This window comes from Symphalangus syndactylus, chromosome 14 (assembly GCF_028878055.3).
Source record: "Symphalangus syndactylus isolate Jambi chromosome 14, NHGRI_mSymSyn1-v2.1_pri, whole genome shotgun sequence".
Taxonomy (NCBI): domain Eukaryota; kingdom Metazoa; phylum Chordata; class Mammalia; order Primates; family Hylobatidae; genus Symphalangus; species Symphalangus syndactylus.
This window is the reverse complement of record NC_072436.2, coordinates 94,799,893-94,827,384: the sequence shown is the minus strand read 5'-3', so window position 1 is coordinate 94,827,384 and position 27,492 is coordinate 94,799,893. Positions and strand designations below refer to the sequence as shown.

The following is a 27,492-nucleotide window of genomic DNA, read 5'->3' as shown; positions in this document are numbered from 1 at the left end:
TGAGGAACACTCCACCCAGTGTGTTAGTATCACCTCTTATGTCTTAAATTTGGCTTCAGGATTCTCAATTCCTCTTGCTAGAATTTAGATAGAACTGTTGAAGTCTGTAATGATAATGTGTCTTTTAAAATGTCACCTCGGAATGTTTTGGATTCTCCTGGCTTTTAGTTGGCGGGTACCCCGGGAGTTTGCAGCTGGGCGGCTCCTAGGGCACCTTTTGGAGATGCTGTGCTTTGTCTGTTAAGCCCTGGGGCTCCTTTGTTCATAAGTTTTCAAAAGATGCTGTCATTCTGGGACTTAGAAAACTCTTCTTCCCAGCATGAAGCTCAGATAAAAAATAGAATTTGGTTCTTAAGCAGTAGCATTGTTAGGAGGAAACGCACTGACCTCATGTTCAGACACTCATCCGCCATAGTCTCTTCGCCTCCCCAATGAAAAGTGGTTCTTGATGTTCCTCTAGCATAATGATTCTCAACCACTAGTGGCTATTTTACCTCCAGGGAAGATTTGGCAATGTCTAGAGACATTTTTAGTTGCTGAAACTTGGGGATGGGGGCCAGGAGAGTGCTGCTGGCATCTAGTGGGTAGAGGCCAAAGATACTGCTAAACATTCTGCAATGTACAGGACGGTCCTCACAACAAAGAATTATCCAGCCTAACGTGTCAGTAGTGCCCAGGCTGGAAAACCTGCTGTAGATGCAAAGTTCTCTGCTTATGTAACTCTGAAGGTTTGGAGTAGCTGTGAGCTAACAGGTCTCTTGTTTTGGCTAGTAAGATTTATACAGATTTTGCCATGGTGTTTAGGTAGAGTACAGCCAGATTTGCAGGTTTTTCAGACCCTGGAGAAATCAGATGTAGATGGTGTAGGCTTTTTGAACTCTTCTGAAGATAGGAGAAGGCATAAGGGAGAGACTTCCATTTGTCATTTCACTTCCTTTCTCTACTCAACACATTTTTGTAACTTCTCAGATTGTATTGAACTTTCTTTCAAAGGATGCCACCCACGTTTCAAAAACCAGAGGCTTGTTTTCTTTTGCTGTCAATATTAAGTCAAGAAATATATTTAATCTATCCATACTGTAAAAACTAGAATAGTCTGAATAGAATCCTGTCTTCTTACTGATGTATTAATATCAGTTTCCCACCACTCACAGCTGTTACATTTGTTCACCATGACTCTGTGGCACTTGACCTACCTGATCAGGAAGATGATTTTTAAAAACCCAACTCATTCAAAGCTGTAAAATTTATTGTCTAAGAAAGCATAGGAGCCTTTTGGACTACTTAAATTCATTCCCAAAGTAAAATCCTTTCTTTTGAGATAGTTGTGTTTCAAACAAAACAAACTTTTAAAAATATCACTTTACCATCACAGCTCCATCTAACCAGAGTATCTTCACCCACCCTTTCAGCAATTTTTATGGAGATGTTTATGCCAATAATGCTTTGGCATTCTTGGGGTTAATAAGCTTAAGAATGCACAGGCAGACAATTTTCATTTCCACCTTGGTGCACCCATTGTAAAGTAGGCGTTGCATTGTTTATGGCCTCTTGGGGCCAGACTGCCTTGAATGTTTTATGGCATGAGATTAGTCCCCATGATCTGAAGTGGGCCCCACCCTCCACACTGAGAGATGTCCCCTGGTTCTGTTCTGTCTGACACCAGGGTGCCTGGCACAGTCATTGCCTGTCTTTGACATACAGGTACCTGCAACTCCCTGCCCAGTATGTACAGCATCACACAGTGGACTCTGAGATATTATAGAGGTGCCCATAGGGAATTTACAGGACCTGGCATGGTGCTGGGCTTGTGAAAGATGCCTAAAAGATATTGACCAATTGGTGGATGGGAATTTGGTGGTCAGGCTCACCAAATTCAATGCAAAGATCATAAACGCTAGGCTTTCAGCACATGTCAGTGAGCACATTTGGACTGACAACAGACAGGTGTGCCAGCCCTAAATGCATACCTGCAGGGCCTCATACACCTAAACATGTACCAAACTGATGCTCATGAATGCTGTGGACAGGAGTCAAGATGTGATCATGGAGAAAAGACAGCACTGTTCTTTCTTGCCAGTCAGCTCACTCCTTGAGATGGCTTCTCCTAAGTTGGGTTTGCAGGGAACTTAAAAGGAGTAAATCAGGCCAAGGGAAATCATTTATATTCACCAGTATTCTTCTCTTTTTTTCACCCTTTTTCCCTCCTTCTCTCCTTTCTTTTTTCCCATTGAGATATAATAGGCCTACAGTCGAGTGCACAGTTCTTAGATATTAATGAATTTTTACATGAATACACACTTATGTAACCCAAATGAAGATGCAGCATATTCCCAGCACCAGGCAGGCTTCCTTAGGCTCCTTTCAGTCAGTGCTACCCACTGCCTGGAGAGGTAGCCACCATTCTGCCAATAGGTAAGTTTTGTATTTAGGTCTCTTTATTTGTGTTTTTTGTTTGTTTGTTTTTGTTTTTTTGAGACGGAGTCGCTCTGTCATCCAGGGTGGAGTGTAGTGGTGTGATCTTGGCTCACTGCAACCTCTGCCTCCTGGGTTCAAGTGATTCTCCTGCCTCAGCCTCCTGAGAAGCTGGGATTACAGGTGCATGCCACTATGCCCAGCTAATTTTTGTATTTTTAGCAGACGGGGTTTCACCATGTTGGCCAGCTGGTCTCAAACTCCTGACCTCAAGTGATCCACCCGCCTTGGCCTCCTAAAGTACTGGGATTACAGGCTGAGTCACTGCACCCAGCCCACTTATAGGTCTCTTTAAAACTGACCTTAGTGATGAAATACGTAAATAGTCCTCACTGGGCGAGGTTACATCCCTCTGACCTTACACAGGTTTGGGTTGATAGATGAAGTTCCTCACTTTTATAAAGGATAATAATTATTATTGAGGGGTTAAACTGGGCCTGACAGTAAGTGTTTTCTGTACATTCTTTCATTTAACCATTGGGAAGAGAGCTGCAAGTTAGATAGCATTGTCCCCATTTTACAAGCGAAGAAACTGAGGCTTCAAGTTTTAACATGAAGCAAAAAGGTCCAATGGCCAGGAAGTGGGGGCGCAGTGTTGAAACCTGGCTTTTTCTGGCACAACAGTCTGAGTTTTTTTGTTTTGTTTTGTTTTGTTTTATTTTGTTCTGTTTTTTAGCAGTACACCAACAAGCACTAGTCACCATTATAATCAGGAAAGTCCTGGTGAAGCCAAATTATTTTTTATGTAAAACTGAGTTATTTCCTCCCTGGTAAAATCTGAGGAAAGATCCTAGAAAGCTTTCCCAGATCACCTTGGTCATTGTGGCAATATTACTGCCCAGGGGCCGTGGTTTCTGAAACCTGTCTCTGAAATGTATGTTTAAACTTTAAGAGGAAAGTTGACTTAAGTTCACTAGCAAAAAAAAATGTGCAAATACAAGGAAAGGAAAAGCTTTACAAAGGAAAACACTTGCCTTTTTTTTTTTTTTTTTTTTTTTTTTTGGTCTACACACAGCTTAAAGGAAACTGAGAGTAAAGAGATAAGCAAAGCACATGCTTTAATGTCTTAAACTATTCCCTGCAATTGTGGGGCAGTAGCTGACAAGTAGTGAGGCTGAAATGAGGATCATTTGGGGGAAGTCGAGTGCAAGGGATTACTTTTATTGAGGGGTTGGGCGATTTGTCCTGTTTACTCTTAGAATCCTTGAGATCACATAGAACAAAAGCAAACTTTATGGGTTTCTTTCTTTCTTTCTTTTTGAAGACAGAGTCTCGCTCTGTCACCCAGGCTGGAGTGCAGTGGCATGATCTGAACTCACTGCAACCTCCGCTTCCCAGGTTCAAGCAATTCTCATGCCCCAGCCTCCCATGTAACTGGAACTACAGGCATGCACCACCATGCCCAACTAATTTTTGTATTAGTAGAGATAGAGTTTTGCCGTGTTGACCAGGCTGGTCTCAAACTCCTGACCTCCAATGACCCACCTGCCTCAGCCTCCCAAAGTGCTGGGATTATAGGCGTGAGCCACTGTGCCCTGCCAAGTTTTATGTTGTATCTATTTCTTCTTCAGCTCTCTCAGAAGTTTGGTGGTAAGGATTTGTACCATTCCAAATGCAAAGAAATAAAGTTGCCTACAATGAATGAAGAAGCAAATGTTTACAAGGTGTGCACTGATTGACAGGGGTGCTAACTCAAGGCAGTGCTGAGTGCCAGCAGTTGGCATGTGTCAAACAATTTCACCAAGCCATCCTAGGTTGAAAAGTGATTTTAAAATGTTTGCTTTTTAATAAAGAGATACGGCTGGGTATGGTGGCTCACACCTGCAATCTCAGCACTTTGGGAGGCCGAGGCAGGCGGATCACTGGAGGTCAGGAGTTCGAGACCAGCCTGGCCAACATGGTGAAACCCCGTCTCTACTAAAAATACAAGAATTAGCCAGGTGTGGTGGTGCATGCCTGTAATCCCAGATACTTGGGAGGCTGAGGCAGGAGAATCACTTGAACCCAGGAGGCGTAGGTTGCAGTGATCCAAGATCGCACCACTGTACTCCAGCCTGGGCAACAGAGTGAGATAGCATCTCAAACAAAAAAGAAAGAGAGATACTAGTGTTGAGTGGCTGACACTATTCTTATTTCTAATTTTAATGGTGTTGCGGCCTTCCGAGATGTAATAAGGAATATGAATAGATGGCAATCTATAGAGAATTTTCTCTTAATGAATGGTTCAATTTTATCCACTGATACTAATATAAATAAGAATCACCTCCTCTGTGAAACCTCATTTCATCAGTTTCCTTGATACTGCCCTATCACTTTGTGTTCATTCTCCAGTTAGAGACCCCCTGCTTCTGTGAAAAATGACCACATAATCTATGGCTCTGCATTTATGTTCACACTTATGGGCAGAGGAAAGGGATCATGTTCTTCGTACCCAACACTTCACTCATCGATCTATGTGTGACAAACTACAAACTCTTTGAAGACTGGGCTCGTTCCCAGTCGTCTATCTCTCTGATCTTCTAATAATCCAGCAAAGATTCTTAGTCACTGTGGGGAATGATAAGGATGATGGTGCTGTATGGTTATAAAATATCACGTGCCCCAAAACAACTAAAAATATTTCTCCACTAGCAACCTCCACGTAATTGATGAATATGGTAAGTCTTGAAAGGAACTTTTTAGACACAGTTAAATCTTAGCTGGAAAAAGGGATGTTTCACTTGGCCTATCTCAAAGTGGCACAAATAAAGAGACTTTGGTATTTATTTGCAATGGTGTCTTGCCTTGTTCAGCCACTGATTGCCCAGTACTTTCTCCCTGTAGCCATTTCTCAAGTTCTTCTTTACTGCCATGCTTGGTTATATGTCTGCATGTAAGCTTTAGAAAATTGGAATCTAATTGATTTACAATTACACTTCTCTAAATATTAGTAGAACAGTCTTTGGGAAGAGCATTTGGGAAAATGAATTGACGGTCAGTACTATAGTTCGTCCAGTCTGTAGAGCTCAGTAATACAAACTGATAGGAAGGGAAAATAGGCATCATCTCTGGTATGTGGTTGACAAGGAGGACTGTTTGGTTGCTGATGTACTGTGCCTCTCTAGAAACTCCTTTGTACCCAGCCAATAACAGTGACTTTGGGGGGACATTTTAGGTAACAATGACTGGATTTAAAATAAAAGTTTGAATTTGTGGGAGTCAATTTATCTGAAAAAGAGAAATATTTTCTCAAGTCGGTATATTAGACAAGAGGTGGCTGTTACATGCAGGCCTTAAGAAGGGGCTGGGGGAGGATGGTCGGTTTCCTAGATATGGTTAACCATACATCATCAGGAGAGAAATGAACTAGTCATTGCCTTCATCTAGCCAAATTCAACTGACTGATGGAATTTTTCCACTTTTCAGTGTCTTTGAATAATTTTCTTCTCTTAAATTCATGCATGCCAATAAATACAGGCATAAATATACTTTCACAGTATATACAGCCACTTAGTAGGTACATAAGTGAGAATTCTGAGAAAAATCAATGTTCTGCCTATGATGATGAGTCATTCTTAATTCACATTAGAATTAAATAAGCATGAAAATCAAAGTCCATTGCATACATGATTACTGCCAGAGCAAAATGGAGTGTGAATCAAAATCCAGTTGTACGTGTCTTCATTCTATCTGAGTGAAGTACCTGTTTAAAATGATTAAAAATGATTTAAGACAAGTTAATCTGCTCCAACAGCAGGGCAGATGTAAGCAGCAGGCTTGGACCGCCAAGCCAGAGCCCTAATACCCCAACAGGTCGGTTCTTGCCGAGTGGGCTCAGGCAGTGTTGTTTTACCAGCCTGGCATCCAATCTCTGGCACAGGTAATGCTGTTTCCAGAAGAAAAGTGCTTAATGGATGTTTCTTTGGTAAATACTCCAAAGTGCATGTTGTCTTAGAAGCAGATTCCATTCAACCCACAGAAATCTCTCTGGGTCTCTTCTTAACCCCTGTGTTCATTCTTAGCCATCAGATATTTACTAAGGGCCTGTTACATCTCAGGCACTGTGCAGCGTGCTGGGGGGATACAGTGGTAAACCATACTCAGTTCCTTTGTCCCCTCTTTGTAGACCTCGCTGCCTATTGGGGGCATTCACATTTTCTTGTAATATATACTACACCAGAGGAGGTATAGTGCCTTGGACCCCTTAGGAGGGGCACTGAACCCCCACATGGACTCCCATGGGGGAGTCCATGAATGCTTCTTACAGAAAGTGATGGGAGTTGACCAGAGAAGGCATTGGGGGATGCTGTTACAGACAGAGGAAACAGTTTATGCAAAAGCCTGAAAGTGAACACTTAATAGGCATACCTTTTATTTGATATTTACTCATAATTAAATATATATTTCCTATTCGAATATCAGATTAAAAGGCTTTTCCTGGTGGTAATTCTTTTTTAGCTTTCTTCTGTCTCCCCATAGGACCTAACACAGAACCGGGTCTGTGGTAAGGGCTTGACAACTGTGAATTTCCTCCTCCCTTCCCTTGAGCAGTCCCATGGGAGGGTGAATGCTGCCGTCACAGCCTTTACTGGGAGCTGATGAGTGAGGGCTACAAAGAGCATGGAGCCAGTAGATGTGGAGGCAGGACAAGCGTGAGATGAGGAAAGGCTACAGACAGCAAAGACACACTTCAGCAGTTTACAGTTTTCTTAAGACCCAACATTAACAGACTTGTCCTAGGTGAGCTCCTTTGAAATATGGGTGTTGTTGAGCTTAAAAATCTAGAGTCAGTGAGTGCTATTTTAAGCCTCCAGACCTTTGGCCTAGGAGTTCAGGGGCAAATGCAGAAAAAGGAAAGCTTGAGAGCCAGAAAGCCTACAGATTTGTGCCTTCCCAGTTAGCTCTAGGGGAATTCTAGATGCTTCAGTGTCCATTCTATGTTTAGCTTCCAGGTTTGTTCAGTTCAAAATTGTTGACCCTTGCCCTTAAACAATTTATCATTGATATTTTCTTCACATCACTAAAATCCTGGATTCTTAGGATCTTTTTAATACAGTGTCCCACACAGTGAGTCCTCCAGGTTTTAGTAATATGTTTGATGTGTTCTTTTATTTTGAAGCTGGAGTAGAAACAGCTGTATAGACTTGTTTGTATGTATAAAAGAGAGAGCACGCCCTAAACCAGCATCTGATCCCAACCTCTCAGCTTCTAGATGTTCACAGTCATGGCAATATTCATCCAGTAGCTACTTTTTGCCCCAGCCTTCTGTTAGGGCATAGAAGCCCACTGCATTTGTAATACTGGTCATATTGCGCTTGATTACCTTTCACAGTATTGGTCTCTGCTATCAACCAGTGCTGTGCACTTGTGGGGATTGTATGATGGCCAGCAGGGCCTCTCCACACTGACTTGGATCTTGAGATAGTTCTGAGTTGGTAAACCTTTGACAGTGAGTGGCTGTCATTGTGGGCAGCCTGTTACCATTGAGGATCAAGGGGTAGACTGTCCTGGAACTTGGGAGTTCGATCAGAGTTCTCAGTAGTATGCATAGCTCTGCCTAACTTGCACGGATAAAGAATTTACTGGAAAAACATGAGACAGCTCACAGATACAGTAGGCAAACTGGAAAATCAATGGGAAAACGGACAGGGACTAAGGAGGCCGGACCACAGCTGTGTTTCTCAGACATGGCCATGGGAAACCACAGTGGGTCAGCTCACAGCCGGTTTGCCTTCATGCCATTGCCTCAAAAGTCACAGGAGTATCAGGAAGGCCAAGCCTTGGTGTTCCATGTGCATCCCAGTTCACACACTGAGGTACGCCCTTTGTGGCAGACAAAGTCTGCTACAGTGGGCAGTAAAGATAAAATGAAAGCAAGCAGGTACAGCCACCAGGTTACAATTCCTGGACAAATCATTCCAATGATATCCTCTTTCTATTCCTTACCTGGTTCCCCCTCTAGTTTTTGTTATTGTCATTTGCCATTGTGTTGTTCCCTTCCAGCATCACTTGTAACGTCATCAGTCAACAAAAAAAAGGCAGATATTGGAATCTGTTTACATGACAGTGATTTTTTTAGTATGCGAGAAAGGGGTAATGAACTCGTGGTTTAAATGGTCAAGTTTGGAAACTGCTCATGAAGGGCAATTGGGACTAATATTTGTTAAGCACCCACTCTGTGCCAGGAGCTGATATAAACCCTTTCCATATTACCTCATTTAGGCATCACAGTAACTCTTTGAAATGAGTACTGTTATCCCCATTTTATGGGTTAGGAACCTGAACCTAAGTGAGACTAAGACATTGTATTCACATATTATTAAATCAGAGTAATCTTCAAACTTAGGCCTGGGAGATGTCACGTTCTCCTGCTCAGTCTCAGGCATCTCTGCCTTGCTATTCCTTAAGTAGCATCATAGGAGCTCCCTGTTTTGGTAAATGTTCCCTAATCTTTATATCTTCGATCTTTTCATCACTTTTCCAGTGGCCCCAAATATAGATCTGTGGTTGACCATTAAAAATAAGGTTGATAAGCCAGTGAAGTGTCATCATTGAGAAGTCAGGGCTGGATAACCACACACCTAAAGACCTTCTGCACTGGAAATGTTAGTGATCCTGGGGAGAGACCACCAGAGAGTGACCAGGCAGTCAGTATTTCTGGCCCTGCTCACGGGCACCTGACTCTGGAGCAGGTGCCATGGACTTGAGGAAAATATGGACGCCATAGCAGATGTGGGTCCTTCTTGGAGGAGCTCAGGGCTTCTCAGGACCTCCTCCTCCACCACCTAGCCTAGACACTGGGTGGTTAAGAGTTTGCCTGTGAGTTTCAAATCTTAGTTTCCCACCCCTATACTAGCTGTGGGCCCCTGAGCAAGACGTGCACCCTCTCTAGGTCTCAGATTTGTCGTCTTTAAAATGGGAGTGATGACAGTACCCATTTCAGAGTTTGGGGGAGAATTCGAGGAGCTCCTCCACATGAGGGGCACTAGTAAAGGCTCATCAGCACCGTCAGTGAGCACAGCATCTTCATGGTTTTCTCCTTGTTTCACATGTGGATGGCATAAGCCAAGTCTCAGAATGATACCTCCCATCCAAGGAAGGTGGAGGCCCATAGCAGGTGCTCAGTACATAGCTGTTGACGAGTGAAAAAGAAACAAGGGCATGGACCAGAGTTAATCTCAGCATGTACGTTCACAGCACTTTTACTCCTCAACGTTATTTTATTTATTTTTATATGTGTTGATTGTCTCTTTCCACACTAGGATATAAATGCCAAGAGGACAGGGAACGTGTTTCCATAGTGCCAAGAACAGCGCATGTCACATGGTAGTCACTCCATGAATATTTGAATGCATGAGTGTATGGGTTTTTTTCTACGAAAGGGAACAAGCTGACGAGGAGCCTGTGGGCAGCCTCTGCCCTGGAACCTCCTGAGCCCTGGGCCAACTGTCTCATTCTTCCATCGGGCACTCCAGGCAGCCTCGTGTTCATGCTGGCTGAAGGCTGCCCACAGGAAGCTGCCTGTGCCTGCTCCTTGCACCAGCAAACTACAGGGCCCAGGGCAGATCCTTGCTCCTAGAAGCTGCTGAGTTATGTTGTAAGACTTGCTGGGAAATGCTGCCATTCGGATTTATTATTTTAATTGTTTTATAGTTTATACTTATGCCCTGCAGTGATTTTCCATTAAATCAGAACACTTATGTTTTCAAAAAAGAGCAGGTATGGTTGTGGGTGTATATCTTAACAGCTAATCTCTGGCAATAAAAGCTGTTTGACAGTCATCAACAGATTAGGAAATTAGTATTTGTTTAATTAACCTCCCTTAGGGACTATCAGCCCATGAAAATGGCAATGTTTTTTTAACCTGATAAGATGACAGATTTTGCTCTTGTATATTCTTAAGGTTTCAGGTATAATTGTTTTTGTGGTTGTTTTCATTTTTATTAGCATAACTCATTGGGTTGGTAAAAATAATTACAAAATTCGAAAGAGACAAATAACACAAAATATAATCTAGTAAGTTACTTATAATTAAACTTTTATTGATTTTATGTCATCTTTACACTGTATGTATATATTATACCATATAAAATATAAATATGCATATATAAATATACTATTACATATATTAATTGTACTATATACTTTATCATACATACTTTGTTATACACTATATATACTTTGTTATATGTAATAAAGTATATAGTATGATTAATATAACATGACATAGATACATAGAAATGTTGAAGTTACATGTTGTCTGTGTACATTCTCACAACACATGTTAATTATCTTTTTAGTTTTCACTGAAGTTTCAATTTTTGTCATAGCACTTGCTAAAATAAATTTTTAAGTCATGATTTCTTTATTTCAGAATAGACTGCTTAAAGGATTTGTTTGTCATAGATCTGAACCACCAACAAATTCCACATTCCTTTCTTCAGTTTGGTCAAAGCACTTGCTTTCTGGCTGAGAAATATTCCTTCTGCAGACCTCATTTTTCTGTTTCCACTTGGTCTGACTCATTTGCTAGCCAGCTAACCTACCCACACATAGCTTCATTAGAAAACTCATTAAGATATGTCCTGTACACAGGTAGAAAGTGCTGCTTGTTTTGGACCCTTAGAGTAGCTTGAGAAGAGTAAAACTACAAATGCTAAATGTGGGTCTGCTATACTTTGTGTGCGCACCCTTGTGCCATCAGGATACTTCCATGACCTGAATCATAATTGAGAGACTTTGCTTAAAAACTGGGGGTCACTTTTTCCCAAAGCAGAGATAGGTTATCCTTTTTGAGTACCTGTCTTCCTTGAATATAACTTACTAATATTTCATCCACATCTATGGCCAAACAACCTGCTCTAGTGTGAAGATAAATCCAGCTGATGACTGCCAGCAAAGTCAGGGATTGAACAGCACTCTGAATTTTAGCTGAATGGCCTCAAGAAAATGCAAATCTTGCTCCCAGTAGAGTCTTTGGGTTAAAGAAGGTAAAAGGAAGCAGTTGGCTGGGGATGGAGTCAGAGGCAGGGGTGAGGCTGTGGCCTTCAGGAGACCCCTGGAGAGGGAAATCTAGACTCTTCCTGCCAGGATTTGAGAAGTGGTCTTGAAGCTGTGTCCCATACCTTATCACCTCTGCTGACTCTCCTGGATCTTCTGATCCATCTCTGCAAGTTCCCTGGGGGGAGTTACATTTCAAGCCATAAGGGTCCACCTTAGCTCAATGACACTAAGCAGATTTGCAAGTAGTTCAGAAGGGATCATAGTTTAGGGAAGGGTGATTTTTAAAAAGAAGGAAGTAAAGAAATGTCCAGAGTATAGGCACCCCTTCTGATGGGCCTGGTGGAGTGGAGAGGAAAGAGAGGGCCCAGGATCACTGAGCTGATTTGGGCTGGGTCACCATTGCCCCAACTAACCTGCTCCTCAGGGACAGCCTAGGGTGGGTAAAGGAGAAGGTGCTGGATCCTTCTTGGTTGGAAGACTGGAAGGCTTATGGAGAACACAGAACTCTGGTGGGTTTTCTCTGAATGACGTTCTTCCTACATGTGGACTCTACTGCCTTGAAAAAGGGTATGTCTCCCAGTGTCACTCCAAGAGTTGTTGCTTGCTTTTCTTTTTTTCCCCAAGTGGATTCTGGAACTCTCCTTCTCTTCCATTGGCAGGTTTGAGGTTTACAGTTACTTTCTTTACTAAAGCTATTCACTGGGCAGACCCTGATACACAATGCCTGTATTAGTCTGGAAAGTCTTTTCTCAAAAGATATAACCAATTATTGTTTTTATTATTATTATTTATTATTTCTAAATCAGAGTCTCAAAGCATAAAAAGAAAAAATAAATAAATATAAGTAAGAGCACGTGACTTTATCTGCCTGGGCCTCAGCTGGATAAAAAGACCTCTGAACCACCCAAGTTCAGAGCCCTTCACTGACTGACCACACTCTTTGTTTGAGATTCTCTCTCTTTTTGGGTTTTCCTAACACCAAAGTCCTCTATGGGTGCTCTGTCCCAAGTCCCAAACATCAAGCGTTGTGCTTGCTCACAGATCATTTCTAGCCCTCTTCTCTTCTCACACTATATGTGATCCTGTTCTCGAAAAATCTCACCCACATTCATTCTTTTCCTCCAGCCCAAACCTTCACATATCACACCTAGTCAGCATGTCCGGTGAGGTGCCTGCAAGGGACCAATAATGTTCAGCATGCATGAGCGGAACTGCTGCTATCCTCCAGCCTCCCTCCAAAACCTGGGCCTTTCTGGTATGTCATAAGTGCTCAGTAGATGTCCATCACATGGAGAAACAGAGGCTGCCTTTATCTCTAATCGCCTTAGATTTGTAAACTCTACCAGATTATGTCCTCCTTGATGAAGAGGAGGACTCTTCTTAACGTGCCTCATTTGCCTGAGCCTGTGCTGCCTCGTTGTCCATCAAACCACAGGTCTAGGCCCATGACAGGGCATAAGGGCAGCCCTTACCCCTTCTTATTGGCATATATGCGTATACGCACACGTGCGCGCACAAACACATTTCTTAGCCGTTGGAAAGCACCGCATGGTCTTAAAGCAAATACCTTCTATGGCCAAATTAAACAAATACAAATGTAAGACTTCTTTTTTAGAATAATAAAATCTGTTTTCTGTCCCTTCAGAGGTCAGTCCATTTTCAGCCTCCTAACCTTGAGTAAGGCCTCTGATATCCTCCAAGTAACTTGGGTGACCCCCACTTTGCAGGAAGACGTGCCTTCCCTACATCCCCGTCAGATTGTGTGGAGTTACATTTGTGTTTCGTCAGCTCTTTATCTGGGCTGGAGTGACCTACAAGGGGCTAACCAATCTCCTAGCACGTGGCTCCTTATGTGGCTGGACATGGAAGACATACGCCTACTAGTTTTGGCAGCTTCTGGTCCTGACGAAGGAGCTTGAAGTGCGGTTTTCTGGCCTTCCTGTCCGGGAATTCTGGACCCTGCATTGGGTTCTATGGTCCACTTCCGCCAGGCTTCAGGAACGCCCCCAGAAAGGTTACTCTTGGTCCTTTAGCTGGAGTGGCCCTTTCTGTGATGACAGAGTGCTGGCTGGACTTGGAGCTGCAAATCTCTGGGCCCAAAAGAGGTGAAACCAGCAATCCTTGCCTTCTAAGGCAGTGATGATGTCCTGTTTCTCCCTCTGGTTTTAGAACTTGCTATCCTAGTACTCTGTCCTCATGTCCATCTCTCCTGCTAGACCCTAGACCTCTCCTTGAAAACAGGGATTGTGTCTTTCTTCCCTCTCCCTATCCTGAAACAGACTCTAAGTAGAAACTCAATAACTATTATAGAATTATTACATAGTAGGGGCAAGTAGACAATGAATGTATCATTAGTCGTAATCATGCCGCCAATTTGATGGATGCTAAAATGGACTTCATAAAGACCCTGCCCATCATTTCATTCTGAAATTCAGTGAACATTGAATTCTGGGTACTTTGCAGGGCCCTGAGGACCAATCTGTGAACACGAAGACACCATCTCTGTTCTCCTGGAGTTCATGTGAGGAAACCAATAATGCTCAAGGCAATAAGCAAAATAACAACAAATTGTGGTCATTGTTGTAGAGGAGCTGACCAAAGTGCTGTGACTGAGATTAAAGGAAGGGTTGGGGGTGGTAGTGAGGGGCTGCTTCAGGTAAAGTGGCCAAGAGAGGCATCTTTGGGATAAAGGCAGAGACCTCACAACAAGGGGGTGTTTCTTGGTTCTCTTCCTGAGTATAATAGGGAGAATGGATTGGGGAGTGCAAGAGAATGTTGGATTCAGCTGCCTCTGATGGTTTTGGCCTTAGTTTTAATACTTTTCAATAAAAATGTTTTAGTCATTCCATACATTATTTGGAAATGCATGTTCACATCATCTGGCTGCTTGGGGCCACGATCTGTGAATTCACTTTTCTGCTCTTATTCCTTCATCCATTTGACCAGTAGGTATTGAGACACTGGGATGCATCAGACACTGTGGGGACTTGGAGACCTTGCCCTCATGGAATGATCCCTTGTGGAGGATAGACACTCATAGTGGAACAGGAGACAGGGACCATCTGAAGGTTCCTCTGGCCTTCTAGCCTTATCCATCATCATACACTCTCCTGATCCAAACTGGATAGATGAAGCTAGAAGGCCGTGGGGGACCACAAAGGGCCTCTCACACCATGCTAACAACCCTGCTTCTGGGGTGCCATTGAAGAATGCAAGCAGCAGGGGAGCATCATTTGATTTACATTTGGTGTAAAAATGCCTGCTGGCAAAGGTTTGCTCCAAAGTGGAAAGGGGAAACATTTGGTGTGCAACAGCCAGGACTGCAAGTTCAAGCAAGTTCTTTCACGGGCTCCAGCTGCCTTCGCTTCCTGGATCTTAGACTGGAAAGGCCCTTGGGGATTAACTCATCCAGCCGTCTTATCTCATATTTGAGGACAGTAATGCTCAGAAAAGTGACTTGCTTGTGGTCACTCTGTCCTGGGCTCTGCCCAAACAGCTGTTTTGATGACCAAGTTGATTGGCCTGGAGAGAGATAGGGGAACTAGGTGTAAGTGTCACGATGGATCATCAGGGTAGCTCACCCACATGCTGGAAACACAAGGCAATGCCTGTTTCCTTTCAGCAGGGATCAGGATTTTATCCATGAATATTAAGGATAAGAATGTACTTTCATTATTATGGGTTAAAAAAAAAGTAATTGGATGATCATGCAATCAGATAAGCAATTCTGTAGTGATTCCAAGGCTTAATGCCCAGGTACAGCCACAGGCTATTTATTATTATTTTTTCTATTGGCAGGATCAACCAGGTACCGGCTATTTATTTTGGCTTCAAACCGAGATGTTGTTTGACACCTCAGGCTTCCAACTGTCAGTGTAGTGGCTAAAAGTCTTCTCTCTCCAGTTGAGAGGACATCTATTTGATCAAAATAGCATTGTCTGGCTTATCTGTTACATCTTATAAGCATGTTTCCATGAGTTAGAAACAACCACCACCCCAACAACTACAACTGTGTTCTCTATCCCATGAAAGGGTGGGCGTATAGACACAATGTATATTTTTTTCTCCTCAAACAACACAATGAAGTGATTCAGAGCATGGAAGTGGGGTCAGGCAGGGTGGACTCTGTTGCTCACTCACCACCCGTGTGTCCTGGGCCAGTTAAATAACCCCTCAAACTCTTTTTCCTCATCTAGCAGGTAAGGATAATGATAGTCTTACCAGATTCACAGAGCACTTGTGGGATTAAATGAAGTAAGAGATAGAAAAGATTTGACACTGAGCTTGGGATACAAAAGCATTTGGAAGAAGAAAAGTAATTAATTATTTTGCTCCTAAAGAATTGAATTTTCCTATGCAAAGACTTGGAGAAGATTTTCCCTGGAGATTGGCCCAGAATGAAATATTATCGTTGACTCTCGGTTATCAGCACTGCAATGGAGAACTTGAAAAAAATTTACCTTGGGCTCAGAAACAAATTACGCTTTTTTTTTTTTTTTTATGGAGGGGCAATAGATGCACTTTGCTTGCCTTTGTGTTTGGCCTCCGGTGGTCTTTGACGGACTTGCTTCCTGAGAGTGATGGGAGGTGCCTGTGTAGAGAATGTCAGGAAGAGGGTGCCTGCCAGTCACCAACATTTGCCACAATGTTGCGCTGCAAAAAACGTCTTTCTCTCAAGTGTATTGCTAAATTTATGAAGGTGCCTGGTAACATCTGCCAGAAGAGCCAATATTCCCGTCTAATTGACCACAGTCATTCACAAGTCTCCACTATTTGTCCCAAAACAAGCAGGATTTCTTCATAATCTCCGTCGAGGGCCTACTCTAGGACATGAAGTAATTTTTCTAATCTCTTATCTTCAAGTAACTGGAGGAATTTGCTGTTATTTCTGCAGCACTCAGGCCTGAGCTTTGTGGAATTTGCATGCCAGGGAAGTGAGGGCATTGGAAAACGAGAGAAGAATAAAGGAGCATTACAGGGCTCTTCTGTGGTGAATTTTCAAGTCAAGCATAAAAGAATTGTTTCCTATTCTTTCTGATATGTTAAGGGCCTCACGCGTGCTAACTCTTTGCTAGATGCTGTATGGTTTACAGAAGGAGAGTTTTCTGGCTATTATTCTTAGGGAATCTACCATCAATATAGAAAAATACACTTTTCCAAATTGGAAAGGATAAATTCAGATGAGATAGCTGAGGTGCAGGGTAAAGAAAACAGGATTCCACCAAACATCTACAGTTCAGGTCCCAGTCACCTCCCTAGCCTTGTTTACTCACCCCCACCCCACCTCAAGTTCTTTATCTGCAAACCTATGATGATACCCGCTGCCCAGGGCTGTTGTGGGAAGGAAAGTGATACTGTATGTGATAGCACACAGTGGCAGCCAGTCGTGAGAAGTTTAAGGGTCTGGAAGATGTCGCATGAATCCTGTTGATCAACATCTGCACAGCCTCACCCCTACCTGTGAGCCCCACTGTCTTTGCTTTCTTCCCTGGGAACTTTGTGTTTCCGTGCACAGTGTCATTCCCCAGTCCCAGGGAAAGGAATCTTGACTTTCTCACCGGGCTATGCTAAAAGTCTCAGTCAGTCTCATCTCTGTTCCACATCATTTGTCCCTTTCCCCTAAGTTACAGTTGCATATACTTCATATGTTTCATCCCACAGCATCTATCTCAGTGCTTTATACACATAAAAGACCGTAAGTATTTTTCAAAAATAAAAGGATTTTTAGGGATTTAGTGACTTGCACTGGCAGGGAATGTGTATTTTAAGAAATGAGTGTTAGAGACCCCTGGAGGAGGCAGAATTTCTGGGATATCATGGATCAGGCACTGTGCTAGAGCTTTCGCAGAGGTTACATCATTCCATCATGGCAATGCTATCCCCAGTTAACAGATAAGGAAACTAAGTCTTAAAGATATGTTGGACCAGCCCAACCTTATCCAGCTGGTAAGTGGCAGAGTTGGGATACAGATTCAGAGCTGCCTCACTTCCTGTCTGACATCGGGAAGAGAAAATCTGGGGACCCACCCAACATCTCAAATTACATGTAGCCACAAACAACTTCTTATACATAAATTATTATACACAGAATTAGATACATGCATAGCCAAACTTGGGAGGCAATTCTTAGAAGCCAAAATATGTGTTTCAAGTTATTCTAGACACATTGCTAGAGACATGAACAGTCAGTTTCTTTGCTGGGCACAGTGGCTCACACCTGTAATCCCAGCACTTCGGGGGGCCAAGGCAGGTGGATCATTTGAGGTCAGGAGTTCAAGACCAGCCTGACCAATGTGGTGAAACCCTGTCTCTACTAAAATTACAAAAAAAAAAAAAAAAAATGATCTGGACAGTAGTGGTGCGTGCCTGTAATTCTGCCTGCTGAGGCAGGAGAATCACTTGATCCTGGGAGGTGGAGGTTGCACCAAGATAGTGCCACTGCACTCTAGTCTGGATGACAGAGTGAGACCCTGTCTCAAAAAAAAAAAAAAAAAAAAGTCAGTTTCTTGTCAAGTTAGAAGTAGAATTTGACATACCACTGGTCTCATCCCACCTCTAGCAGGTATCTTGATACGAGACCTTCTTTGCACACCAGTTCTCCCTCAGTCTTAGACCATTTCTTCCCCACCTTGCGGCAAAATCACATTAGGGATCTGTTTGTACTCACTGATGCTTTTCCATTTTCCTACCCTAATAAATTAGTTTGTATAGTTGGTCTTAGAAGTCAAACTTTTTGTTTTTCCCCTTACACTATAACTGCTAGGTCTTATTTTTTTCCTGCTTAGATAGGTTTTATAGAATATTTTAAAAGTACATTGTTTAGGGAATTTCCTTTCTTGTCATGTTGTGATTTTCTGGAAGAGATCTTCGTTCCTACTCCAGGAGAGCCTTCATTGTGCCATCCTGCCTCGAAGTGGGTCTGCTCTGGTAGTGTCTGTGATCCCTTGGGCTCCATGTTCTCCTCACCACAAAGATTTCTTTTCCCAGCCCAGAGGAATTTTAGTCCAAGCATCAAATAGAGATTTCCAACTCATACTTCTCTCATTTTATCTAATAGGTAGTCACAGGCAGTTATGTAGGGTCAGCCCACGCTGCCTCTTACTGACCTCAGACACGTTACCTTTTCTAAGCCTCAGTTTCTTCATACATTTAAAAATGTGGGTTGAGGATGCCAAATATTAGCAGGGTTGGTAGCGTCAGGATTCCCGTCTCCCAGGAATAAAATGGCAGAGGATGCGCCAGGCAAATGCACCCTTTCCTTATAGCCAGGGCGTGGTTTCCAAATCTCTGTCTGGCTTAGTGATCCAGGCCAGGCCATATTAGAGCCCTGATCACTGCTTAAGACTCAGATTAGAGCAGTGGTCATCAACCAGAGGGCCTGCAAGGGACATTTAGCAATGTCTGGAGACACAGTTGGTTGTCACAACTGGAGAGGGGGCATACTAATAGCATCTAATGCATCTAATGCATAGCATCTCATAGCATCTAATGCATAGCATCTAATGCACAGAGACCAGGGTGCTAGTAAACATCCTGTAGTACACACCATGGCCCCCCACAACACAGAATTATCCAGCCCCAAATGTCAATCTGGTCACAGCATGCCAAGGTTAAGACACACTGGACTCGAGGGAAGCTGAAGAGCCTGGTTCTTATCGCCTTCCTATAGCCCACATCCCAGTTGGCTCTTGGCACTGAGGGAGGAAGTGGGGTTCCATGGAAGTTCTCGTAAGTCTTCAGTCGAGTGGAGAGTAAAGTAGCCTTCAGTCCAGGTGTCAGGCAACAGGGGCTATCACAAAGGCATTCAGGCTGAGGGGGAAATGCTAGGAGTGGCCCTCCTAAAATCAGGGACCACCAAAGATGCTATCACCGTTATTACTTAGCATTGTTCTTGAGGTTCCAGTCAACACAATCAGACACAAGAAATGAATTAGAAGTATAAATACTAAAAAGGAAGAGGTAAATTAATCATCAATAGCAGACAATTTGAAAAATCCAGGAGAAACAACTGGAAAACTGTTACAAAAATAGAAGGTTCAGTATAATGGCAGGGCACAGAATGATAAACATAAATCAATACCTAGCCTATACGTGTGTGAGCAGATAGAAGACATAACAGAAGAAAGCCCCCATTTACCAGAGGAATTTAAAATATAAAATAATAGCCCGGATTATTTTGAGTGGATTCCATTGCAGTTAACATATAAACCCAAAACAACTGTGCTCTAAATAAGATACAAGTTTATTTCTTTTTCATATGAAAGTTATCTGAAGGCTGATGGTCCAGTTACCATTCCTAGGACTTAATCCTTGTCTTTATGGTTGTAGGTGGCTGCTACTACTTTCGGCATTATATCCTCATTCATGCAATATACAGAATATATAGAGGAACATATATATGTGTGTGTATATATGTGTGTGTGTGTATATATACATATATACATATATATATATATATATAGAGAGAGAGAGAGAATATATAGAAGGAGGAAGGAAAAAGAAGAGTAAGGCTCTTCCTTTTAAGGAGACTTCCACATATCTGATTGCCTATAACCTAGTCACATAACTACACCCAGCTCCAAGGGCAGCTTTTAATTCTAGTTCACGGCTGCATAGCTATGTGCCTGGCTTAAAAAATAGAAAGTAAATGTTCTCTTACAAAGGAAGAAATTGAGAATAGATATTGGGACAACCAGCAGTCTGCCATAAAATGTCATAAGAAATTTACATGATCTATATAAGAGAATTTTAAAATTCTCCTAAGGGATACAGATGACATAAAAATGGAAAGACACAAAGTATTATTGGATAAGAAGGGAAGACTCAACATCGTAAAAATATCAACTCTCCCTAAGTTAATTTATAACTTTAAACATATTCACAATAAAGACATCACCAGGATTGTTTTTTAACTAGACAAATGATTCTAAAGTTCATATGGAAAAATAAACAGGAATGGCCAGGAAAGTTTGAAAAATAATAATATGTAGACTTGTACTACCGAGCGTTAAAAGGCATTATAAACCTGCAATAATTAAAACAGAGTGGTACAGAGTGATGTTATAGAATAAAAGGTACAGGAAAAAATCCAAGTGCGCATGAGGCTTTAGTACTAGTATTTGATAAAGGTGGTATTTCAATCAGTGAGGAAAAGATGACCTATTCAACATATGGGACTGGGACAACTTTCTAAGTTTCTGAAAACAAGTGAAGTTGGATATATATCACACATCTTTTATCAGAAGTCCCAAATATATCAAAGACTTACATTTATCAAATGAAAACATAAAAGTACTAGGAGAAACCTTGGGAGAATACTTTTATAACTTTGAAATGGGTAAAGCCTTTCAAATTAAGGCATAAAATCCAAACCCATGATATAAAACATCAATTCAATTACATAAAAATAAATAATATTGGCATGACAAAACCACCATAAGCAATGCCGAAAGTCAAACAAAAAACTGGGATAAGTATTTGCAATTCTTATCTTACTGTATGCCCTTTCATGCATGAAGTTTGTTTCCTAATATAGAAAGAGCTCCTAAAAATCGATAAAAAACAAACACCACAAAAGAAAAATGGGCAACAATTCACGGAAAAAAATACAGATCTCTTTCGAATACATGAAAACATGCTCAAACCTACAGAGAAACTTAATAATATAATAAGATACTGTTTTCACCTATCAAGCTACCAAATCTTGATAATATACCATGTTGGCAAGGATATCGGAAGCAGGCACTGTCATATATTGCTGATGGACGTATAAATTGTTCTACCACCAAGAAGGGCAGTTTGGCAACATCCATCAAAATTCACATTCTTATAGTACCTGATTCAGAAATTTATTTTCCAGGAAATGTGTATAGTTACCTTCACATATATGCAAAATGTCCTATGTAGATGGTTATCCACAGCAGCACTGTTTTTAATAGCACATACTAGAAGCATCCTAAATGTCCCCCAATAAATACAGTGGATCATTATATAGCCACGATAAAGAATTAGAAGGCTCTTTAAGTGTCAAAACAGAAAGAGCTTCAATATATTTTAAGTGAAAAAGATAAAGTCCCAAAGAATGTGTACGGTAAGCTCCCATTTAGTTAAATGAGGGGAAATGAATATATAATCGTATTTCCTTATTTATATTTAAAGTATGATCAAGAGAATACACAGGGCATGAATAAAAAGAAATCGCCTGTAGAGAGAGAAAAGGGTGACTAGGGAATGGATGCAGGAGGGAGAATTTTTACTGCATGCCCTTTCATACTTTTTGGTTTTTTGAACACATGAATGTATTACCTATTGAAGAAAAATTGAGTGAAACTGCAAATAGATAAATGAGTATAGGCTAGTCACATCGGCTCGCATATTGGGAAAGAAATTTTTTTGGATTTTCACCCCTCTGTTAAAAAAATGACCCCCTCCTTAAAAAATGTCCCATTCCTCAAAAGTACCCTGGCCTTGTATTTGAGGACCAAGTACACAGGGACTAATATCTGGGCAATTGTCCCTCTTTGCAAAGCCATCAGTCTCCAGCAAGTTTGATGAGCACTTGCTACATGCCTGGCCATGTCCTGAACACTGAACACCATGGGAACTCTCAGGAGAATAGACAGCCTGCCCAGTTCTGCCCTGCCAGCAGGACCCCAAAGTAGGCAAGGCTGGGAAACCATTATTCCCAGTCCTCCTCCCCAGGAAGGTCTACAGGCCCCTAGCAAAGAGACAGCACTGAAAACATACAGACAGGAGACTCCTGGGACAGGAATAAGGAGTGGAAATGCAGAGATCCTGGGGTAGCAGTGCTGGTAAGAAAACCATGAAGGAATCTCTTAGGGAAGGACTAGCTCTTTCTCTTCCTACCACCTTCCACCTCCACTGCATCCTGCCCTTACACCCACCCCTGAGCCATCATGGCCCTGGGCTTCCCTGAGCTATCCCATCCACTGAAACCCTACTCGTGAACTGCTTGCCACTGAGAGCCCAGTGCCAGGCAAGTTTAGTCCCAGAGGTGTGAGCTCTTTTATTTATAATGGAACCGAAGACCCCCAGAGCAACAGAAAGTCTGACAATCGCCGTTCTGGCTCCCGGAAGTCTTTGGACCCACTCTAACTTTTTCTGTCATTAAGGAAAGGAACATATGTCCCTAACTCTTCCTGGACTTGGTTTTATATGGACAGTTAGCGTTTTCAAGAAATACAGAGGGGGGATTGGAGGAAGTGACCAGGGGTGGGCTTCAGGCCTCGGTGGCAAGACAGCAGGAAGAAGCATTTTGGCTAGGGCCTCCCCCAGTCATAGCCAAGGGCAGCTGCTGCGTGCTGCCTGCAGATGATGCTTGGCTGTGGCAGCCACCCTGGACCACCTTTCCCCTGGGGAGAAGAAAGGGTAGAAAGCAAAGGGAGGGTGAGCATCTGGGGCCAGTGCAGGGGCAGGCAAAGAAGAGCAGGAGCTGGGGAGCAGTGAGGCCTTGCTCCTTCTTTGCCCTGCCTGAGGCAACCCTGGGCAGAAGGAAAGGCGGAGTCTTACAGCCTGAGTCAGAAAAGGGGAAAGGTTCAAGCTGGCTTGGAATCTTCTGAATCCGTTCAGTTTATACAAAATTGGAAGAAGTCCTTCCTCGGACATAACAAAGGCTTTCAAAAGAGTGCTTAGGGGGTGGCATTTGGGGTATTTTATAAAGTTGGGCTTGGTGGCTGGCATTGGAGGAAGTCAACCAATGTGAAGGCAGGAGGGCAGAGGAGCGCAGCACACAGGGACAAGGACGCTGGCTTGCAGAGCAGATCCACCAAGCCTTCACCACCTGTAATCACCTACCTTCTTCCAGCTTCCACTTACTTATTTCTGTAAGGGTAGTTGCCACGTGTGCTCCTCCTAACTCACAGAGCTGTGCAATGGAACTGTTTAATGGAATTCACAGTGCTGAGCGTGGATCATGAACTGGGAAGTGCTTCCCACACATAAAGAAGCATCCTTGTTGTTCCTTTTCCAATTAGTATCACCATTATGTTGATCGTGTGTGTCATGGGAGTTGGCAGCACTGGATACTACAAAATAGAGGGATAGAGGGGCATGTGACTCAGTGAGGCCCCAGCTGTCAGCTTCTCAAGGACTCAGACATTTGCAAGTGGGCAGACAGTTCATCCAGTTGCCTTTGAACTTGGTTCCTTCATGAAGAAAGTGAGTGTGACAATGTTAAAGACCTTCTACTTTCACACACATCTCATTAGTCCTTCAAATAAGCCTACAAGCAGGAGCGTGTCATTCTGATTCACCAGATAAGGTCACAAACCAGCAAGGTGACTTTACTAGGATAAAGCTACAACCAGTGCTACAAACTCAGGCCCTGGGTCCTGGCGCAGTGTTTGTCTCACTGCTCCATCACCCACAGCCAGAGCTGGGCCTTGACCACACACAGTGGCTAGGGTGGGGGTGGGAGAACCCTGGTCCCAGGGGGTCAGCTTGGTTGGGCTCACTGTTCTTTCTGTAGTTCATGAGCATTTGCTTAGAGCAGCACATTTTATATGCTCTTTTTTCTCAAGAAGTCCCAGCTGTAAGCGGAAATGGGGTCATGGGTACAATGCAGGCAGGTCCTAAAGTGCTTCCTGCCCCACCTTTGCACTCAGGCCTGGATCCCTGGCGAGGCCGGAGTTCACATCTTGACGCCAGCAGACCCCTCCTGCTTTCTGTGTGCAGACGAATGGGCCTTCTTTGCAAGACCCTTCACCCTCTATCCCAGAATGGCTGTTGGGGGCAGCCCAGGGTGGAGACCACCATCCAGTCTGGGTTCTTCTACTGGGTCAGGCCTGTGGGTTCCAGGCATGGTGGCAAGGAATTCTTACCCAGAACCCCAAAGTGTAAAACAGGCCCCAAGGGAGCTGCACTGTTTGAGACTGGCATGCCCCTATGGCTCTTGCTTGCTGCACAGAACCACGTGGGCTCTGTGGGTCCAGGTGATTATAAGCAATGTGCCTTCCTTCCTGCCTCCAGACCTTTCCCCCACCCAGCCTGCTTGCCCCTAGGAAAGTGATCTTATAAATGCATTGTGCTCATGCAGGCAGGATGCTTATTGCTGTTAGCATGCATTTCAAATTTTTTTTCCTAGCATTCCAGGCTCTTTGAGCAAAACATTCCTGTCTTGCTTCACCATTCACTGGGGCCCAATTCTCTGGCCTCCTCACTACCTTTTGCATCAGCTATATTGGCCTTCTCCTCTCTCCTACCTTCTCTCCTCACAGTGTATCAAACCCTTACCTTCTAGCCAAGTTTCTCTTGAGGGGCGCTGTTTCCTGGAAGCCCTCACTGCCTGCACTAGCTGTTTGTGGTCTCCCGCTCTGAAACACGATAGCTCGCAAGGTGCTCTATAAAGTAGCGCCTGACTCTTAGGTGGTCTTATCTGTTTCGTTGATGTCCCTATGTGTCATGCTGGGACCCCTAGCTGATCCCCATGGTTAGTTCATGAGGGACAAGGGTAGATGCTTCTTTCACAGCAGGGTCCGATTAATATGAATTTGGGTGCATAGCAGGGCTTCCATGTATACCTACTGACTTAGATCTATTAAACCACAGCAGTCTTGATATATTCCTGGGGTTACAGAAGTTCCTCCCTCTTGCTGAAGAAAGTGGAGGTGCCGTTAGGGGCTGACTAACATGAGAGAGAGCCCCTGGACTGAGATGGGTTTCAAGAAATGCAAGCTTCTTTCAGGACTTTTTTTCTGGAGATTTCCCTAAGATAGGCACATACCCCCAACTCAAGAAGACTATGTTGGGGTGAGTGACGTATTGACAATATGGTCCTGGCCTATCTTGCAGGGATTTGAAACTGGACAACATCCTTCTGGATGCAGAAGGTCACTGCAAGCTGGCTGACTTCGGGATGTGCAAGGAAGGGATTCTGAATGGTGTGACGACCACCACGTTCTGTGGGACTCCTGACTACATAGCTCCCGAGGTAAGACGTGTGTGCAAAGGTTCACCTCCTTCTGGTGCCAGGACTGAGGCAGGGGTCCAAACCCATGCACTGGGGTCATCTAGTGGTGCTGGGGGAAGGCTCTGGAAAACCAGGATGGATTCTAGGAAGGAGAGAGAAAAGGAAAGGTAAAAAGTTTGCTGACTGATGTCTGTCAAAAAGTCCTAGCGTTGGGGAGATGATGAGTGAGATGAGAGTAACAGGCTATTTCCTAAACCCGGGCAAGTTCTACTGAATATCTCTTTCCCATCCTAGTCCAGAACCACCAATAAATCTAGGACCAAGAGAAATGTGTTGACTTTTATTATTGTTTTCATGTCTTTAAAATCAGAACAGGGTAGGCACAGTGACCCACGTCTGTAATCTCAGCACTTTGGGAGGCCAAGGCAGGCAGATCGCTTGAGCCCAGGAGTTCAATACCAGCCTGGGCAATATGGTGAAACCCTGTCCATACAAAAAATACAAAAATTAGCCAGGCATAGTGGTGCAAACCTGTAGTCCCAGCTACTTGGGAGGCTGAGGTGAAAGGATCAATTGAGCCCAGAAGGTTGAGGCTATAGTGAGCCATAATTGCACCATTGCACTCCAGCCTGGGTGACAGAGCAAGACCCTGTCTCAATAAAAAAAAAAGTAAAAAATAAAATCAGAATAAAGGAGCATCATTGATCATAGGAGCACTTCACTTTATCAGCTACAATTTGCTAACAGTAAAACCAGGAACTGTTTGCCATTTCCTACATAGTGGCAGTTCTATGCTGTGGGTACACAGGATGGAGCAGGAAGAGGAGAGTGACTGTGCCTCATTATATACAGATATCAGAGATGTTCACTGTGAACCACTCCCATAGGTTGCCTTTCGTGATAGTTGTTTGGGATGTTTTGCTCGGCATGAAGTGTTTTTTTGCCTTATTCCAGCCCAAACTGAGAGATACCTAGTGTGATATAATTCAGATTTAAGACATGGCCTGTCATAGACAATCAAAATGATCTTCATCGTTCTGAGACATGTAAGATAGGAAAGAAGTACCAATCCCCACTAAACATCGCCCTAAAATGGCAGATAGGTATTAGCACATTCAGAGCTCATTTCTTTCAGTGGGCATTGTTTGAGCACCTGCTAGGCACAAAGCAATGTGGAGATAAAGAATTGACTGAGACACTTGTCCCTATTCTAAAGAAGCTTTTGGTCTAAAGGGAGTGATAGATAAGTAAACAACTAATTAAGCAGAATAAATAGGCACATAAAACAAGATGGTATCCTCAGGGATCAGGAAAGGCTTCTTGGAGCACCTGGTGGATGAATTGAGTTGTAAAGAATGAGGATTTCCTTTGGCGGAAGGGGTGGGGAGGGTATTCCTGAAAACAACAGGATTGGAACGGGGGCAGGACAGGAAAGGAGGTTCAGTGTCCCTGGGCCCTGGATCCTTTGAGGGCAGGGTCTGTGTTTCTAATCTGGGTACTGCCACAAAAATCAGGCACACAAATCGGGATCTTAGGAAAGTTTGTTAAAAAATGAGAACTTATGACATTCCAACATGAGCAAAGGCCAAGGGACAAAAACATCTTGGTCTTTTCCAGGACAGTTAAAAAGTGTAGCTAGATCACAGGGTTTCCTGGTGCTCATGGTAATGAATGAGATTGGGATAAAGACCCAAGGAATGTGGCTCTGATCCTGTAGGATCTGTGGACCCACTCAGGGTTCCAGTGGAGGAGAGTCCTAGTCAAATCCATCCCAGGAAGAAGGCAGGCCACAGCCATGCAGATCAGAAGGCAGGGAGTGAGGGACTGATGGTCAGGAGGCTCCACAGACCACACAAGACAGGGGAGGCCTGAGGAACATCTCGAAGCGAAGGTGATGAGTGATAGGTAGTTTCCCTTTAGAACCTTTATCTTCTAAGAGATCTGAAGAGTAGGGATTTCAGTCTTTCTGTGAGTGTATTCCCTTAGCAAGAACACTAGGAATTCAACCTTCAAGGAGCAATAAATACAAGCCAGAGCTTTCAACAGGGAACTGCTTTTCTCATCTTCTTCATTCATTCTTCATTGTCAGAATACTCAGTTCCAGTTCC

General features: G+C 43.2%; 1 protein-coding gene across 2 annotated transcripts in view; it reads left to right on the top strand.

Moving 5' to 3' along the window:
- Positions 1 to 27,492, top strand: part of PRKCE (protein kinase C epsilon) — a 533,266-nt gene that overhangs the window by 466,260 nt on the left and 39,514 nt on the right. For both annotated transcript variants that reach the window (XM_055241505.2, XM_055241506.2), the window contains exon 12: positions 25,267 to 25,405. In XM_055241505.2, coding sequence (XP_055097480.1) covers positions 25,267 to 25,405 — 139 coding nt within the window. The remainder of the gene's footprint in view (positions 1 to 25,266; positions 25,406 to 27,492) is intronic.